The 19,052-nt window shown below is 39.6% G+C and overlaps 1 protein-coding gene across 6 annotated transcripts in view; it reads right to left on the bottom strand.

Annotated features, from left to right (window-relative positions):
- gria4a (glutamate receptor, ionotropic, AMPA 4a) overlaps positions 1 to 19,052 on the bottom strand; it is a 127,811-nt gene that overhangs the window by 66,068 nt on the left and 42,691 nt on the right. For all 6 annotated transcript variants that reach the window (XM_047593476.1, XM_047593478.1, XM_047593479.1 and 3 more), the window contains exon 3: positions 2,162 to 2,401. In XM_047593476.1, coding sequence (XP_047449432.1) covers positions 2,162 to 2,401 — 240 coding nt within the window. The remainder of the gene's footprint in view (positions 1 to 2,161; positions 2,402 to 19,052) is intronic.

Below are 19,052 nucleotides of genomic sequence, written 5' to 3'. Positions count from 1 at the left end.
ATGTGCGGATATTTGGTTTGTATTGTCTGTACAATTGATTCAGTGCTTGCACAGGTGCACACATTTTCATCTGTTGTATGCACATTTATGCACGACCCTGTGCGCATGCATTTGAATTTGTAGGGAATGTGGAAGTATTCAAATATGCCACAGCGTGCAGTGTTTGTGTGTGTCACTGGACTGTCTGTGGAGAGCAGTGAGCATAAAACAGATTACAGTGTTACTGCTCATTTTCCAGCACATTACTGGCACCAGGGCCTGATGGGAGCCTATAATGAAGGGCCTTGCCTTGGTCAAATCATGGGTGAGTACAGTCCAAACTCTATGCATCCATCCTTCGGTCCATTTCTCTACTTTTCCCCCGCTTTCTCTCAAGTGTCACCCTGCCACTTCCCTCTGCTATGTGGCAAGGTATATCCCTAGAGACTTGTGATCCTGTCTGTCCTCATCTTCTACTACTGCTTATCCTCACTGGGGTCACAGAGGGTGCTGGAGCCTATCCCAGCTGTCATTGGGCAAGAGGTGGAGTACACCCTGGACAGGTCGCCAGTCTTTCGCAGGGCTGACACAGAGATAAACAACCATTCACACTCACACCTAGGGTCAATTTACAATCAATAAACCAGCCTAACCAGCATCTTTGGAGGTGGGAGGAAACCCAAGTACCCAGGGAGAAAACCAGACACAGGGAGAACATGCAAACCCAAGCTGGACTCAAAACCAGGCCTTCTTGCTGCCACAGAGCCACAGAGCCACAGAGCCGATGTCTGTCCTCTTATTCCTCCTTTCTGTTCTGCCCTTTATGTAATCTCTCGTCTGCCTCCCTTCGCTGCCAACCATCTACCTCCACTTTCTCCTCTTGCTATCCCTTTCCCTGTCAACTTGTTCATCTTCCCTAGATTCACACCTACTTTCTGTGCTTTTGGCTGCTCCACCAGCTTGACTCACCTAACCTGTCTTTCCTCTGTTCCCCCCGGGTACTAACCCAGACAACTTAGGCCACAGGGATGTTGGCAGCAGTAAAACAGAGCACACACACACATGCACACACACAGTGGGTAACTCACTGATTCCCTAACACACCACTATACCGTTATCTGGGGACTATGCGTCATGTTTGACCTGGCTTTCACTCCCTGTGGCAAAGAATTTTTCTGTGTGTGAGAAAAAATAATGCGTCAAACATTCCCATTTTATTCTTGTTTCTGCAAGCGTGTCCTTTATCAGGCATGTTCAGTTTCACTAATACAGCCTCTGCACTTCCATGACAAAACAATGCTTAATATGGGAGGTACTACTTCAGACTACTACAGACAGAGTACTTTGAGTTAATGATGTTATAATACAATTCCATTCCAAACCCAGATTCTTCATGCAAATGTGTTTTGAACCCAACAAAATTGGAAATCTTTCATGACTGAATTTTGAATGTAGGGCCATAGACAAACAAGGCCAAAGAGTACAGTTTTGAAAATGGGGAGAGACTTTTTTCATGCAGAGCTAGATGAGTTTGTCCTTAATGAGTTAACATGATTCTATGAGTAGTTTCTGGCAACACAAGTGATAAGGTTTTGTGCCATGTAAACAATTTTCTGCCAGTGCCACAAGAACACATTGGTGCTTCAGTTACAGTTGATAAAGTCACAGTTCGTTTTGCAAACATTTCCCAAAACATTCTCTCTTTAAAACCAAGAAGGAACAAACATGAAGTGAAAGACAGACAAGAAGAACAATATCAAGTTTTCATGGCTGCAACTGCAAGTTGTAGTTGTCTGTCATATAACGTACAAAGTTATAAAAAAATGTACATGTCAATATAGGTTACAGAAGTTTCAGAACATTATGTAGACATCAAAAATATAAAATGTCACTATTTTATCTAAGCAGACATTTATAAGAAATTTTGTTGGAAATATCATGTTAATTCTTGAGTTGTAGCTTCGATGACTCAATGTGAATGATTTCATCCTTGAATCAAAGTTGACACGAGTACTAAATTTTAAGAAATTCCCTGAAGGCCTTCCTGAAATATTGTGTGCACAAAATGGGCAAGATTTATGAGCTGACAACCCGAGAACATAAAGGATAAAAACAACTCTGTGGCAATCAAATAGTTTGACTCTTTACATTCTAAGAAACCATGTCATCCTTGTGTATTTACCTCTGTCTGTATCGTACAGGAAGACAAATCGGCTCCAGTCATAGTGGTCCAACAGTGACAGCAAAGCCCCTCTAATTGACGGCCGAAGCTGCAGTGTGAACTGGCCCTCTCCTTCGGTGGGGAAGCTGGGTGTCACTAGGCTGATGTGCAGAGCCCCACAGAATGATGTCAGCGTGTTCACAGAGCGCTTGTCGTAAAGGCCGAAGATGGCAAAGACTCCCCTCGAATACTGAGAACAGACTGACAAGAGGAGGGAAGAGAAGAATGGGGGACAGAAGGAAAGGATGAGGTTTCGGGGTAAAGAGATTCAGATGGAAGAAGGAAAAAAGAGGGTAAATGAATATAAATTTGCAAAACAGAAATCTAAGAAAGCAGAATAGAACAGACAAGATGAAGAAATGGAGAACAACACACGGCCTTTAATTAGATTCAAGCTATAGGTTCTTGTTAAACATGTCAACCATTTTAATGAGTGACAACTTCAGCTTGTGTCAGCCGTACAGCATCTTCTCAATTATAATAAGGCTCACAAACTTGTTTACCACTGAAACTGAGCAGATCTCCAAAATGCATCAACTGCTGTTCCTGTTCCAAACCTCTAAGAAACACCTTTTATTTTATCAAGTAGAGCACTAAGACAGATTCATAACGCCAGTACATAAAATACTCATCTGTCTGTTCATATACGTATATATGTAGTTAAGCACAAATGTTTGGTTGGATTGAATAAGACTGCCCTCTAAGCCCTTGGCAAGCAATTTTCATTTTTTTTGCACTAGCACAAAATCATTTCCACGAGTAAAAACTTGGCTTTGCTGCTTATAGTTGTTAAGGAAATTACTTATAACCCAACCTGCTTAGGGCTTAACATCCTTAAGATCCATCCATGCGCACACACATGCAGATACGAAACACCTTGACCAAGCTGTAAGCTCTCTTCAAATGTGAAATCATTTTCCAAACGCCCAAAAGCTTTCCACCGTGAAGGAGAGGAGGGTGAAGACCTCTGATGTCTTCAGCTGTCTTCTTTCTACAAAAATCTGTTCTGTTTTGGTTTGTTGTTCATCTACACATTGCAACCATTCACTTTCTAAGAATGAAGTGAGTGAAAGGTAAAAATTAAAACTGTGTCATCCATTTTTTTTCTTTTTACACTGTTTAATGCTGGTGTCCTTTCTCTTTTATCCTTTTATTTCCTCCCCTCTTCAGCTCAATTCATCCTTTCAGCAAGGTGCTTTCAAGCTCGCATGTTTTGAACTTCAGCTCTGTCATGCGTCATAATTCACTCTCCACCCTGTAATACGTCACACTGAAGTAAACAGAAAGACAGGAGGACTGCAGAGTAATGGCAACTGACAGACATTACCCTGAAGCCTTTTCTCCCTTCGTCTATCTTTTGATCACCTCTTGCATGACACCATGTCATACCTTTTCCCTTTTCTTCTCTTTTCGGGGCAGACACCTCATCCATCCCTTTTCTTTCAGCTTCCACCATCCACTCTCCTTCATCTCGTCTCCCTCTCTCCATCTATGACCGCTTCCTCTCTCTATCCCTCTATCTCCTCCTCTCCCCCGCCCTCCTCCTGGGACTCAGAGTAATTCCATTATCAGCTATAAGCCTCAGTGGGGGTAAACACTGAGGGAGACGCAGCTTTGACGGTTCGGCTTGTGGCAATTAAAGCTGAGGCCCCTGCACCCAGGAAGTGATAAGGTATGGATTTAGTCTCTGATTATGACTGGAACTAAATGTTTTCAGTTCAGAGAAGTAGCATTCTAGCCGTACTTAGCATGCATCATTCAGCAGAAGCTGAGTCATGGTGTCCTTAAAGTCAATGTTCCTGGTGACTTTCAAGAAACATTTTGCTACATCTCCTGATTTTATTTGGTATTTTGGAGCACACAGCATCATGAGAGATGAGACAGTGTGCGATAAACTTATAATTATATTTTCCTGAGGCAACGGAAGTACCTGAAGTGCACAAAGGTGGTAAACCCTAAATCACTGAACTTAACACATTTAAGTCCTCAGAAGACAAAATCTGAAATCTAAACAACAACCAAATGACAAGGACTGATGAAAACAACAAGCAGTTTCAGATTAGAACACAAAGAAAATGATGCTTGTTCATCCATGATGGCAGCGGCCTGGCGAGAAATGACTCTTAGTTGAGATAAATGATGTCCAGACACTGTCTAAGTACAAAAGAAAATAAACATACAACTGAATGACTTTGACAGCAGCATCAGGGAAAATACAATTTACATGCTTTTAGATTAATTTGTTTAGCAGGATCGTAGCTTTGGGGTTAAAAACAAACTAAAGCTGCAGACAATTCCATTGTGCACGTGGGCATACTGGCTAACAGTCTGGAACACAGCACCAAAGTCAACTGATTTATTGGAAACTTCCAGCCCAGTTTGTGACAAGTCTGTTTGCAACACGTACTCTTGAGTCTTTATCCATCAAATCTTACAGAAATGTTGACAGCCTTAAACCCCAAACCATTCTATTTTTAAATAATACCAAGCCATCTGCAACCATATGCAAAAGAGAAAGAGCACATAACTAAACTCTTTTTTATTAACCTGCCTTTTCTCTCTGGTTTTCTTCTCCAACTTTCATTACCTCACTCCCTGAACCACCTATATTTGTATCTACGCTCTCTGATCCTTTGCCTTTCACACTCACATTGCTTTCTATATAGCACACTTCCATTTCTGGTGTGTCTCTCTCTGTTTCTCTGCAACCTCCTGTACCAGCACCACCCCACCGCAAGACTGGAATGTGCCAGACAGTGGCGTCATTGTAATAAAATGTGTGCTAAGCTTGCTTCATAAAGCTTTAATGAGAGGAGGGAACCAGAGGCATGGTGCATCAATGCCACAGTAAAAGCACTGGACACTATAGGTCTCTTGAGACTTCTTCTACCTCTATTCCTTATTGCCTTCTCCTCACTTGTTCTCCCAGCATCTCTATATGTTTGACAGTCTCCTGTTTTTTGACTTACTAATTGTTACATCCCTCTGCCAAACATCTCTCATTCACTGTGCATACTGCTCTATAAATCGGAGATTCCTCTTTTGTCTGCATTACTCTATAGAATATCTATCCTGTGCATGCCTGTATCTTCTCCTGCAGCTATCCCTGCATCCTCACACTGATTAATTTATTTGTCTCTGTGCATCTTGGAAAGCTCTCTCAGTCATGTGCACAATACTGTATATGCATCACTTTATTTCTTGTTTTCATGAGGCATGACAGGAGAGGAAATATGTTGCTGAAACAGTGCAGTATTTTGGAGACTGATATCTATTCTCTTGTACTCCATGCTCTCTTGCATATTTCTCTCATCCATCCCTTCCTTATATGTCTCTCAGTACAGTGTCTTTAGACAGGCTTTTTGTTTGTTTTTCACACAACAGCAGCAAGAATAGTTGCTCACAGAACAAATTTGCTACCGATTTCATTGTCACTGCATTACAGCACAACCAAAAGTAATACACACATATGAACCCATGTAGTCACCTATACGCATTTTGAGCATATCGAATCACAATCGTCCCTCACCATACAACCTTTTATTCTGATGTTGCAGCCGCTTCTCACAAATTAGTCTGAATAACAACCCTGTAGCTGCAGAGGCATTCTCCAAACAGTTGCAGAAATACTGCATAAGAGTGCAAGCTGTCATTACTTGCAGGTATAGGCCAAAACAAAGGAAGCTTTTCCTGCTATCGCCCAGCACGCCCAACAATGCAGCCTGGTGATACTTTGAGAGGGAGAATGAAGGTAAATGCCAATAATAAGCTTTTATGAGTAATGTAATTACTGAGAAATCCACTGTCCATACCTTACAGTGACAGTTCACACTGAACCCATTTACAGTAGTAACCTCTAGAGAAGAATGCTTGTCCTCTGTATATATTCTGATTCAGTCCTGAAAAAAAGCAAGAGCTGATAATCCTGAAGCAGGTAGTGACAGAAGATACACAATGACTGATCCCACCTGAACTAGTGTAGTGTGAAACACTTTAGTATGAAACTCAAAAACGATTTTGTCAGTTGTGAAAGTAGTGAATCTTTTAATTTTAACTCTGTGTATGTACAGTATATGGATAAGATGGATGGCACATCAAACCTATGGATGTATGATCACCAATCGACTTCTCCTGTACAAAATATAGTGGAAATGGGCGCAGGGACGTTACACTGAACACTGGAACATTGCAACATAAGCAGTAGCAAGCGTAAGTGAGACATATATGAATGACCGTTTGGACTTGACATTACCAGGCCATTACAATCTCTACTTGTTTTATCATGTTATGTTACATTATCAACAAGTATTCCTACATTTGAAACCGTGCATTGTGTGCACTGTGTTGTATAATAATATCACTGCTGCAGTGTAATGAGGTGGGGCAGTCCACTAAACTGAAGTACAACTGCATTAAAGACACTTAATTTAAATGCACTCTAGTGTAATACTTTAATTGCCTGCTGTGGATATCTGAGATTGTACACCACTATTAAATAAAGCCACGTACGTATGTCTTCCACATTTAACAATGTTTCTTTGGGTGAATCAAGTCCTATATTTATTCATGGTCAGGATGAATTGTGGGCTTTAAGAGCACAAGCTTCAAAGTTCACTTCCTGAATCCTGAGTAAGAACAGGTCTAACCATTTTGACGACAAATGTCATGGGCATACTTAAAGTTTAATAAACAGTTCATGTTGTGTGCTCTTTTCAACTTTTATTTTGTGCTAAGCCAAGTTTGCAACCTACTATTAACTGGCAATGAAAATGCAATGGTATAATCAATACCAAGAAAATATGTAACATGGTTAGAGTGCCCCGATAATTGACAGACAAAAAAAAAACAAAAAAAACAAACAAACAAACAAACAAACAGTTTTTAAACTAAACTATTGTTTAAAAACATTCCAAACCCCGTATATTTATTTTATTTGTCTGCCAGAATATCATCCCAGAGTTGCCTTAACGATTTTTAAAATCTGTCTGTGTTTGGCATTGCGTTTCAATGTATCAGTAAATTCAGAAGAATCCGGAAGCTCTACTGATTTAAGTGAGAGCTCTGATCATGTGGATGGTACTTGCTTGCTTTGTAAGGCTGCCTATTTTCCTCTAGAATTTGGTAGTAGACCACAACTCAAGCTGAAGTTTGATGTTTAGAAACAAACCAGATATAGTAATTACTCATGAGCGAAGAACATGCTCCTCCATCAGATAACCATGTGTTGTGTATTGATGCGCTGATGAAAAGAAGTGATCACCGCTGACAAGTCTTCTCTTGTATTCAAAAAAAGGTTTATTACAAGAAAAAACAGTGTCAAAAACTCTTGCTGAATCTGAGGGAATCTCTGGTGCCAATTGTAGAATCGTTCAGCTCCAGCACTCTCCTTATATATTGTATATTTTACAACTGACAGATGGACACATGAAGGAAGTAAACATTACTTGGTATTAGCAGGTATACATCAAAGACACTGGATACATTCGCCAAACAGGTCCAACATTCTTTTTGAGAAGCTCATTTAGATTTGCATGGATTTGAATGCTTTATGATTGGTGTCATTCCCTTGCAATGTGAAGTCTGCAGACATGCAATGTTCACTTGCTGAGCTATTATTGCTGACATCTCAAGTGCGCAGCACACAGCAGCATCATAAACACAAGACAAAGAAAATAAATAAAGGTTGAAGATCAATGGTCTGGCAGGGCATTCTGCCACCTTATGGATTTTGTATCAGATCCTCTCTATGAGGTCATAGTTTACATGATAACTGATCCACAATAGCTTCATAAACAGGGCAGTGATTATTGAGAGTGATAGAGTCTATGTGGCATGCTGTGTCTATGTGTCTGCTTCACTGTGCTTGTGAATGAGGCCATTCATCCCTCTGTTTGCCTCCATCTCTCCTTCAGAGGTCTATCTATGTCTATCTTCCCATTTTCTTCCCTCTTTCATAAAACTGTCTCAAGCAGAGGGGAAACGGAGGCTTCATTTCTTCTCAGGATGGGAAGAAAAGAAGAAGTGAAGAGTGAGAAAAAGGCAAGGGAGGAAGAGAGTAGTTCCAAAACCCACAAGGGGCTCTAACAGTAACAAGAGCGCATAAAGTCTGCCAAGCAGACACTGCAGAGAGAAAGAAGCGGCAGGGAAAAATATATGCAAATGGGCAGAAAGAGAAAGTAAGGAGATGCTGCCCTGAAGGACACTGAAAGAAAAGAAAAGCTTGGAAATCAGTCCTTGCACAGCTTTTTGAGCTTTGAACATTTTTGGGAGTTGGGCTGTCAAGTGATTTTAGCACCTACACACACATACAGGTTGAAACTAACATGCATGTACAGAGCTACCAGGTCAGAGGTGAGGGACAGCGGAAGAAAAGGCACTTGACTAGAACTGCCACACTCCACTGTTACTTCTTCATTCTCTTTGATTACATCTTTCCACTTCTCTGCACCTGTTCTTCCTTCCCCCTCTGCCCAACTCGTCCCAAAGAATCTTTCAAATGCCAATTAGCCGCCCCAACTAGGTAGATAGATTTAAAAAGAAAAAAAAAAAGCTAAGTTGTCTGCTGGATTGTGGTGAGAATTTCAATCAGAAACAAACTAACCAAATAAGGGTATGGGTATATAATGGCTTTTACAACAGGCTGCTAGTTTGACAGGGAACCTACTGGCATATACTGTATGTATATATTAGAATGTATTTTATTATTTTCCCACTGTATTTTTTCTTCAATAATATTTCCACTGGGTACAGTAAACATTTCAATATCTTGTTCTATGTAAGTCCACTGTTGAGATTATTTTCTTTATTTACATTTAGATGTGAACTTATCAGTTTAGATTTCTTAAGATTAACATTTAGAAGTGAGGATATTAACAATACTAACATTTTCAGCACATAGAAGTGACTTGAACTAGATGTGTGGACACTGGTGTAATCAATAACCACGTGATTCATATTAGATGTGTGGACATTGACGTAATCAACAATGGTGTATTCAAACTACTAACATACATATGATCAACAGGAGGAGATTCTCATGACAGTGGTAAGGTTAGTCAGATGTATAGAAAATCTGTCTGAGAGTCTCAAATGAGGGGATACAAAAAAGTAGCTGACTTTGCCATGATGAAAAGGGATTCACCCAAAAGCATGTGAGACAGAGAACAATAGAGGGGTTGTTAGAAAGCAGGTTATTCACAGGAGGGAGGAAATAGGTGTTGGGGAGGGCTAGGTAGGAAGGGCTTTCCTCTTTCTTCTAGGGCACTGTCTCCGGGGACTGAAGGACCTGAGTTGCTGGAGGTCGGGACCGTCTTGACCGCCAACGATGGGAGCGTTAAGTCTAAACCACGACTCCCCCCACCTATAGTCAACCAATCACATTAATTTTATTTAAACTGTTATAATGGTGTGAAACTGCTGAAAATCATCCTTTTCCGGGACGGTGGCCAAGGTTGAGTAAAAAGACAAAGTCCATGCGCATGAATTTCTATATTCCAATACATTTTTTCAATAGTTTAAATTGACAGCAAGAAGTCATATGGTGGTTTTTCCAGAGGCATTTATGAACATGCTGACACCCCCCATACCTTGACCACCTCTCCAGAAATTTTGTGGGGTAAATGAACATCATAAATGTGCACAATCACATCATATAATCTAATCTAATCTAATCTAATCTAATCTAATCTAATCTAATCTAATCTAATCTAATCTAATCTAATCTAATCTAATCATATTCATTAATACACAGGACGAAATGTTACAATGCCTTGTGCCATGATCTAAGGCAAAACTCCTTTGGAAGCCCAGTCCAACTGGAGAACCAACCAGGAGACCAGTGGTCAGCTACTAACCAGCCTAGCCACCAGCAGTAGGTAAGAAATGATGGGAATGCGACTACACTCGAACCACACATCTATTCCTTCTGCCTATGTCAGAATTGAGATACAATTAGCCTAGCCACAGAAATAAAACACCAGCTAATTAGCCTAGCCACCAGCAGTAGGTAAGATATGATGGGAATGCGACTACACTCGGACCAGACATCTCTTCCTTTTGCCTATGTCAGAAACAAGATACAATTAGTTTAGCCACAGAATTAAAACACTAGAAAACACCAGCTAATTAGCCTAGCCACCAGCAGTAGGTAAGAAATGATGAGAATGCGACTACACTCGAACTAGGCATCTCTTCCCTCTGCCATGGACCAGGCATCTCTTCCTAAATAACACTATAAGACACCAGCTAATTAACCTAACCATCAGCAGTAGGTAAGAAATGATGGGACATGCCACTTTGCTTCAATCAACATTCCTCCCCTCTGCCAAGATCAGAAGTTACACACAGGAAAACACCAGCAAGCAAGCCTAGCTAGCAACAGTATGCAGTGTGCAGTGTAATCTAATCTAATTAGTATATTTTTATGTAAAACATGATTGAGAATACATATTTGTGGGCATACTGCATTTGTATCTGGTTAACTGGTTAATCCACATTGCCCTTAAGGCCTAGTAACATCAGTTTGGCATCAAAAGGTAACAAAGGCCCAAATGAGACTGTTTCACTTGAATACACTGCAAAGACCACAGCCATAGTCCCTTTCCATACAAGCAGGTGAAAGTAGCATGTACTCAAAATTGAAAAGGGGAAGTTGATATAAATAAAATAAATAAAAACTGAGACTGTTTGAAACCATTTCTGAACAGAAGAAAGTGACATAAAAAGTGTTATTATTCTTTGCTTTCAATTCCATGCCTTTCTTGATGCAAATAAGTTTATTGATAGACAGGTCATGAAGAATATGGATGCAGGGATGAGAAGGGTTGAAGGGGATGGGATGAGAGGGGTCGAGTAGGATGGATGAAGAGGGTCAGGCGACAGTTGAGAGAGGTCAAAGGGAAGGCAGTGAGGGGGCAGAATTTGTAGATGGATGGTGGTAGAGGAACCCAGTGAGTGACATTCAGAGTGGGGGCAGATCTCAGGAAGATTCAGGTCCTTGTCCCCCAAAAAGAGTTTTAAGTAGAATCTGTGAAAGTCAATCCAAATTGTCTGGAAATGTTTTATAGAACCAAAGCCTGATACCCCCAGAACAAGCACTAAGGTGATAATGGCAAGGAAAAGCAACCTTGAGCACAACCCGAATTATATATGAGGACCAATCTCATTGAAGCCAGTCAGGATTGTGTGAACATGTGGACTCTTTTGATTTGCACTCAGTGGAGTGCTTGGCATGGATGAAATGAATGGTTGGACGAGCGTGAAAACATTTAGAGCTACTGTAAGTGAGATTCTGCATGAACTTTGGTCATCAGGATATTGATGTGGAGCGTGTTGAGCACAAAATAAAAGATGAGCAGGACATGATTTAATTCGTAACAATGAATTTTCCATGCCGATGGTGGGCCTAGAGGGTGAAACTGATGTGAGAGTGTGACAGCGTACATATGCTACTAATATTAATATATACTGCTTGTATCTGCAGAAGCACTTGCGGTGCAAAATATGAGAGGGTTAACCAGGGTCAAAAGTGTTCATTGACAACAATCGTTACGTACAAAGTCATGGCTATGGCCTCTTTGCAAAAGGAATTGTGTTGAATTGAGATGTATGAAAGAAATAAGAGTGGAAGGTAGAGTAATGATGGGGAGGCAGTGGAGTGTTCTGAACCAAATTTATTTTGTATTATGTAATCATTTTGAGTCAAGACTACATAGAAAAGAGTAACAGAAAAGAGTCACGAATGAGTCGCTTGAAGTGGGATGGTACCATAGGTATAAGGATGGAGATTAGGATAGAGGCATACTGATTAAGGAGTCGACTACTGAATGGTTGATGAACAAGAATGTCATAATATGCTCCAAAATTAGGGTTATTCTATTTTCCTTTTAAAAAAAATAAATGTAGCAACTATTGGCAGCAAATAAGGAAACAAACACTCTTTATTGATGGTGTGATACAAAAAAGGATGAAGACATGATGCCTGGAAAAAATTGAATGATGTAGGACCTAATGGTTGATGATGAAGATGGAACGTGCAGGATGTGAACACGATGAGGAGACAGAAAAACAAATAAAACCACTGCATTTGAACTTGGAATGAAATGTAACTCAATAAGTAGTCTGATAGAGTGAATCTGCAGTTTAGGAGGAGTGGCAAATGAAGAGAGTAAAACTCAGTAGAGACTGATAATCTTGCATCTTTGTAGGAAGAGAGAACACAACTTGTTATGACTAACCAAATAAAAACAATCGACGATAGATAGATGCTGTCCGACGAGTAACTTATTAACTTAAATTATAATTACAATTATAATAACTTTTTATTCACACATTTGGCAAAACACAACATACTTAGAAGAAAGAACTCTCGCTTTGGGTAACCATGAAATTGATATTTCAGAGATGGCCAGCTCTGGATTTAACTCCAGAGCTTACAGTGAAATTACTTTAGTAATTTTAAATATCCTGTTGTGATGTGGTGTGAAGCCCTGCACATTAGGGAAATAATGGACTTTAAAAATGACTTCTTAATATTAACTTGGTTACATTTCTCTGCATTATTCAATTTTGAAAATGGAGAGCGACAAGGAAATTACTGTACATGCAAAACCAACTGACAGTTGGTTGGTTGGTTGGTTGGTTGGTGCTATTTCGGTTCAATGAGGCGTAGATATGACCAGTCAGCACTTCTGTTTCCTTTTTTGTAATGCCATGAGGAAATGAACAGATTTTGGCGACATCTCAGTAGTGTCTTCAGTTCAAATCTCATAGCTCAGCACATTATTTTGAACTTCAGGCTCATATGGCGAAGATGTTGTTGCTACCCCATCAAATGACAAAGAATATTATGCACGAAACTGCTGATGTGAAGTATTCTTCACATTTCCTAGAATTGCAACCATTACAATTGGCTGAGTACATTGCCTCATCATGCTCACATGGCACACAGAATTTTAGACAGTTTCAGGTAATTAAAGACAAGAAAGTCATACACTACAAAAACAGAACATTAACTCTTCACATTTAAGTTTTATTTATGACAGAAAATTAATTTCTGTTTATTAACATCTAAGCATAGATATATACACTAGATGGCATTGGAACGATGCATCAACGCGGCCGCCATCTTATCGATGCCGCATCTACTTACTGTATTAGTGAACGGAGGCAGAGGTCTGTCAACGATAAAAATCATCATAACTCATTTTCAACCAATGTTCAATGAGTTTGGTTTATTATAAATGTCAGACATATAGTTATTATACAATATAGATTGGTTAAATTAAAAATGCAGATAATGTGCAACGCCATTGAAAGGCTTGTGTAATATATATATACACAATATACATATATTTAATAATATTGATCAAAATAAAACAAGATATAGTTACAGGAAGAGTATGTGTTAAATAACACTTAGACTTAAACTTACACAGACTTTAATGATCCACAAAGGAAATTACTGTAGCTTAGCTTACGTTAACAGTTAAGGTTAATGTTATATACAGTATAAAACTGATGGTTTAGGAACAACATTTTCTACTTAGTACAATGACATACAGTGGCTGATTTCTAAATGTCTCTTTTATCTTACTAACAAAAACATAGTTTGTTTTCTTATCCTAACATAAGCTAGTAACAAGATACTGTAGTTTAATTAAAATAAGCTTTAGAGATACATTCAACACCTTCATAACAGTTAAATAATATAAAACATCTTCTCACTTGTGAAATGGTATTCCCTGTTTCTTGGTTTTGGTGTTTTTTTTTTATGGGAACATCTGTAAACATCCATAGTCAGTCAGATGCAATGTCTATAGTCCCTGCCCAAGATGGCGGCCACATTGGCGTGTCTGACCAGCCAGAATGCGGCATCTAGTGAATATACTGTATATCTACGACATCTACGTAGTGTAGGAGAACATTTTATTTCTTCCCTGACCCACCAGGAGGGGTCACTTCGTCGGACAGTCCATGATGGACAGGACTGTTGTTATTTCCTTTGCAGAATTCTGAGACCATAAAACAAAGCCATAAAACAAGCTTTTAAGCACATCCCTGTGCCAACATACAAGGATTTAATACTTTTCACCAACAAGCACCAGAGATAAGAACAACCAGACTTCGGCACCTGGACCACCTGGAGATAAAGATCGTAAATAGATTAAGATCTCTCTCTGACCAGAATTACAAACTCAACTCGTGATTTGTGTCAATTTACAGTTTTGTTCGTCTTTCTGGCTGGAAATTTGGCGAAGTTAGATCCAAGTATTTTTAATCATAAATCTCTACCATGAAGCCATACTGCCATCTAGAAGCTAGTTAAAGAAATGTCTTTCGAATGTAATTTTAACAAGTAATACTGTTATAACATTTTAATACATCTATATTCCACAAAGCAAGACTGGTTAGCCTAGCCTGAATATAATCTACCTTTCCTTCCTGTTGTTATTAGCATTGCTTACTATTATAATTTAGTTATATGAATTAGGATATTGAGGAAAGTCGTAGAAATTAATGAGTGTGTCTGATAATGTGCTTTCATGCTGACATGATGTTTCATTCATTGAAAGTATTTGATTTCATGTCTCTCTCTCATCCTACTTCTGAGTTTAACATTGTGAGAAGTCCAACCGATGAAAGCACTGATATGTAAATCATCAAAAGGCAGCGAAGACCAATGTCGTAACAAAGAGACACACCCTGGGGAGTTATTAAACTAGAGCCTGGCCAGTTCTCCTTCAGTTGTTATTCGATTTTGATTAAGTTATCTTCTCTTAGTTCTTGCTCACATCTTTTTAGAGTCCAGCTTTCTCTTGACTCTGTCTTCTTAGTTCATTTTTGTCTTCAAAGTTTTTATTGCCCGCCAGTTCGTGTGTTTAAGTTTTATTTTTGAATTATTCTCCCCACATTTAACGCACGACTTTTTCAAAGTACAAGCTGAATTTTATTTTAACTTTCAAGACAGTCACTCATTAATAATATTTTTGAAGATATTTTTTGACTGGCCATCAGAAATATTTTTAAATTCCATCATTGACAACCAATTTTTAACACACGCCATCAGACTCTGCTCCACGGCAACCTCACAATTGTTCACTTTGACTACATAACGCTGAGGAAGATTCCAGCTGTAACCGACTGTAACTGAGGTCAAGTCCTGCATGACTGTCCATCAGTCTGTTCTCAACGCTTTGGTACCCCTGGTTTCCCCGACGATACCACTGTGGAAGATTGAGCTCACCAGGACAGCGTTTGGTCCCCGATTCAGTTGTACGGAGCAATTAGGTTCCGTTTGCGTTCCGTTTGCGTCCTCATTTTCGTTCATACTTCTCACTTTCATAAAACTCATTCATTTCGGTATTCTCATCATTTACCATTACTCTGTTATTATTCATCATATTATTTGTTATGCACTATTCACCTTTGTAAATAAATCATATATTTCACTTAAGTCGTTGTCAGAAGGTCCTTGTGAGCTGGAAACAGATGATCCCTGAACTGAGAGCTGGCCTCAGATATGATGAGATTGATTATCTACTAATAATTAATATTGATCCAATATTAATTAATTATTTCTTATCTGTAGGTGGTGCCCCCTTTCGACGAGTGCAGTTATTACAATTAATTGTTTAATAACTTATTTCCACTACAGCAGCAATTTCAATGCATACTCTGATATTCAAAATTCCAACATCATGGCAACATCATTAAAAATGTCTTCAAGACCTGACTTTACCGAGGCATGTTATTAGTCATGTAATACTAAACTTCGCTACAAGGCTCATGGCAAATCTGTGGCCCTAAGTGTATAGCACTGTGCAAAGGTTTTAGGCAGGTGTGAAAAAATTCTGTAAACGAAGATTGCTTTCAAAAAAAGTGTTGATAGTTTATTTTCAATCAATATTTGGTGTGACCACCCTTTGCCTCCAAGACAGCATCAATTCTTCAACAAGGTTTTTGAAGGAACTCAACTGGTAGGTTGTTCCAAACATCTTGGAGAACTAACCACAGATCTTCTCTGGATGTAGGCTTCCTTCTTTCTGTCTCGTCATGTAATCCCAGACATGTTAAAATCAGGGCTCTGTGAGGGCCATCCCATCACTTCCAGGACTTCTTGTTTTTCTTAATGCTGAAGATAGTTCTTAATGACCGTGGCTGTATGTTTGTGGTCTTTGTCATTTTAGAGAATAAATTTGGGGCCAATGATACGCCTCTCTGATGGTAATATATGATGGATAAGTATCTAAGTATCTGTTTAAAGAAAATACCATGAGGAGGGAGAAATACTACCAGCTTCAATACGTCGAACCTGAGAGGTCACCTAAAACATAACCACCGATTTGAGTGTTCAAAGCGTACGAGGATGCCAGTGCCGCTAAAGACAGTAGCAAGCCAGCCGTAAAGAAGCCATCTGGACTTGCACCTATTGGTGAGGCTTTCGAGAAGAATTTCAAACATCAAAAGACGACACGAGAGCTAAATCTATTGGAGATTTAATCAGGGACATGATGGCGCTGGACGACCAGCCCTTCACCCTCGTTGAAGACAGGGGCTTTTCTCGTCTCATTAATCTTGGAGCCGCGGTTTACATTGCCGAGCCGCTGCTACTTTTCTGATGTTCCAGCTAAGTATGATGCTATCGCCAAATGCATTCACACTTTAATTGCCAGCGTCTGACCACGCAGTGGTTGAATGCAGACTTGAAACCACACAACCTATATATCTCTGACCATCTAGCACCATGGACATAGACATTCCTATTCCCACCACAAAACAAAAGCGGACCATAATCTTCAGACATCTTAAAACCATCTCTCCCTCAGCTGTCTCAGCCAAACTCACCCATTGTCTGTCTGCATCACCTCCCCCACCGTCTGCTGACCTGGTTAACTACTACAACAGCACACTCTCACTCCTGCTTGAAACAACTTGCCCCCGCCAAAACAAAAACTATTTCTTTCACTCACTCTGCCACCTGGTTCACCCCCACACTCCGCCAAATGAAGACCCGGAAAAGACAACTGGAAAGACTCTGCAAGAAATCCGGATTAACAGTTCACCTTTTGGCATACACTAACTACCTACAACAGTACAAAGAAGCATTCAACGCCGCCCAGTCCACCTACTACTCCCACCTCTTCCACTCTGGCTCCAACAACCCCAAGGCTCTGTTCTAGACCATCAACTCCCTTCTCAAACCTCAAGACAACACCTCCTCATCATTCACCATTGAAAAGTGCCAATCTTTCCTAACATTCTTCCAAACAAAAATCAACACCAAAATTTAACAATTTAGACAATTTGTATTTTTGGTTTTGTTAGGTTTTGTTCTAATGAGTTCATTTTTCTGATCTGCTTTGTTTGTAAGTTAGCTTTTATCTTTTGTGTTCAGTGTTTGAGTTAACCCCGCTTGTGTTAATTAGGCAGGTCTGTTTAAGTCTGTTTTTTCTTCTGTTAGTTTATTTGACCTCTTTTCTGGCCCAGTCCTTATTTTCATTTGAGAACTTTTGTTATTCTATACTTTGGGCAAATAAAACCTCATTGGCCTCATTGCCAACTGACACAGCACAGCCTTAGTCTTGTTTCCATGTCAGATGGATGGATTTTCTGGCCATACTTCTCCAGACAGTAGATGGTGTACTTGGGTTCCACTGGTTCCACTGGTTTCTGCCAGTTCTGAGCTGATGACACTGCTGGACATCTTCTGATTTTGAAGGGAAATAAGCTTATTGTGTTTATCTGCTGCACTAAGTGTCCTACAAAATCCCAGACTTTGTACAAATGTACCTATAAGTATTGATGCTAGTTTGAAGGCAAAAGCTATAACACCGAATACTGATGTGACTTTGATTTTTCATTTGTTTGCTCACTTTGCATTTTGTAAATTGATTAAAATAAACAATCATTATCCATATTTTTGAAAGCATTCTTAGTTTACAACATTTTTTCCCACACCTGCCTAAAATGTTTACACAGTACTCTATCTGCTCACTTTCCAGTACACCAATAATACATGGATGCACACACAGATAGAGCAGAGACGCAGCACATACAACACTGACAAAGGGTAGCAGCAGTGATAATTGCCTTATCACAGAGGTCTGCAACTACACTGATAAAAGATGGAAGCAGTGTGAAAGAGGTAAGAAGAACGCAGAGAGAAAGAAAGGAAGGAAAGTACCTGTCACCTGTCATAGTGCTGCGCTATGTGCCCATGGGACACAGGCCTTTAAACAGGGATAATATGTGTGTGTTTGAGTGTGTGTGTGTGTGAGAAAGAGAATGAGAGAAAGGGAGAGAGATGTGACAGTGAGCCTTTTTACTCCAGTCATCTTTAAGCACTACTAACAGTAGCTAAACCCCTCCGGGCCTGTCCAGTGTGAACACAGTCATTCATCACACACACGCACATGTGGACGCATGCCCATGCGCGCACATACAATGTTGATATCAAAACCATTCATCATGGCAGACGGGGGGTAGGAGGAGAAGAGGAAAATGCAGAGGGGAGGAGAAATTCACTCACTATGCTACACTGGTAACACATGTAAGTACTATGCTTTCATCTCTGATCTCAAGAGAAAGTGTCGTCAGGCAGAGTGACAGTGGACAAAAACAAGACTTCAGGTTAAAAATGACATTTATAAGAATAAACTGAATGACTATAACAAAGCAATCAAACAAGCTAGACAATCATTCTTTTCTAAAATTATCAATGAAAATATTAATAATAGAAAAGTGCTTTTCTCCACTGTTGACAGACTTGTTAACCCACCATCCACTATTCCCTCTGAAATGTTGTCCTCAGAAAAATTTGATCAATTTGCTTCTTTCTTTAATAACATAATCA

This window comes from Mugil cephalus, chromosome 9 (genome assembly GCF_022458985.1).
Source record: "Mugil cephalus isolate CIBA_MC_2020 chromosome 9, CIBA_Mcephalus_1.1, whole genome shotgun sequence".
In the NCBI taxonomy this organism is placed as follows: Eukaryota; Metazoa; Chordata; class Actinopteri; order Mugiliformes; family Mugilidae; genus Mugil; species Mugil cephalus.
The sequence above is the reverse complement of the archived record's forward strand: the minus strand, read 5'-3'. Positions and strand labels throughout refer to the sequence as shown.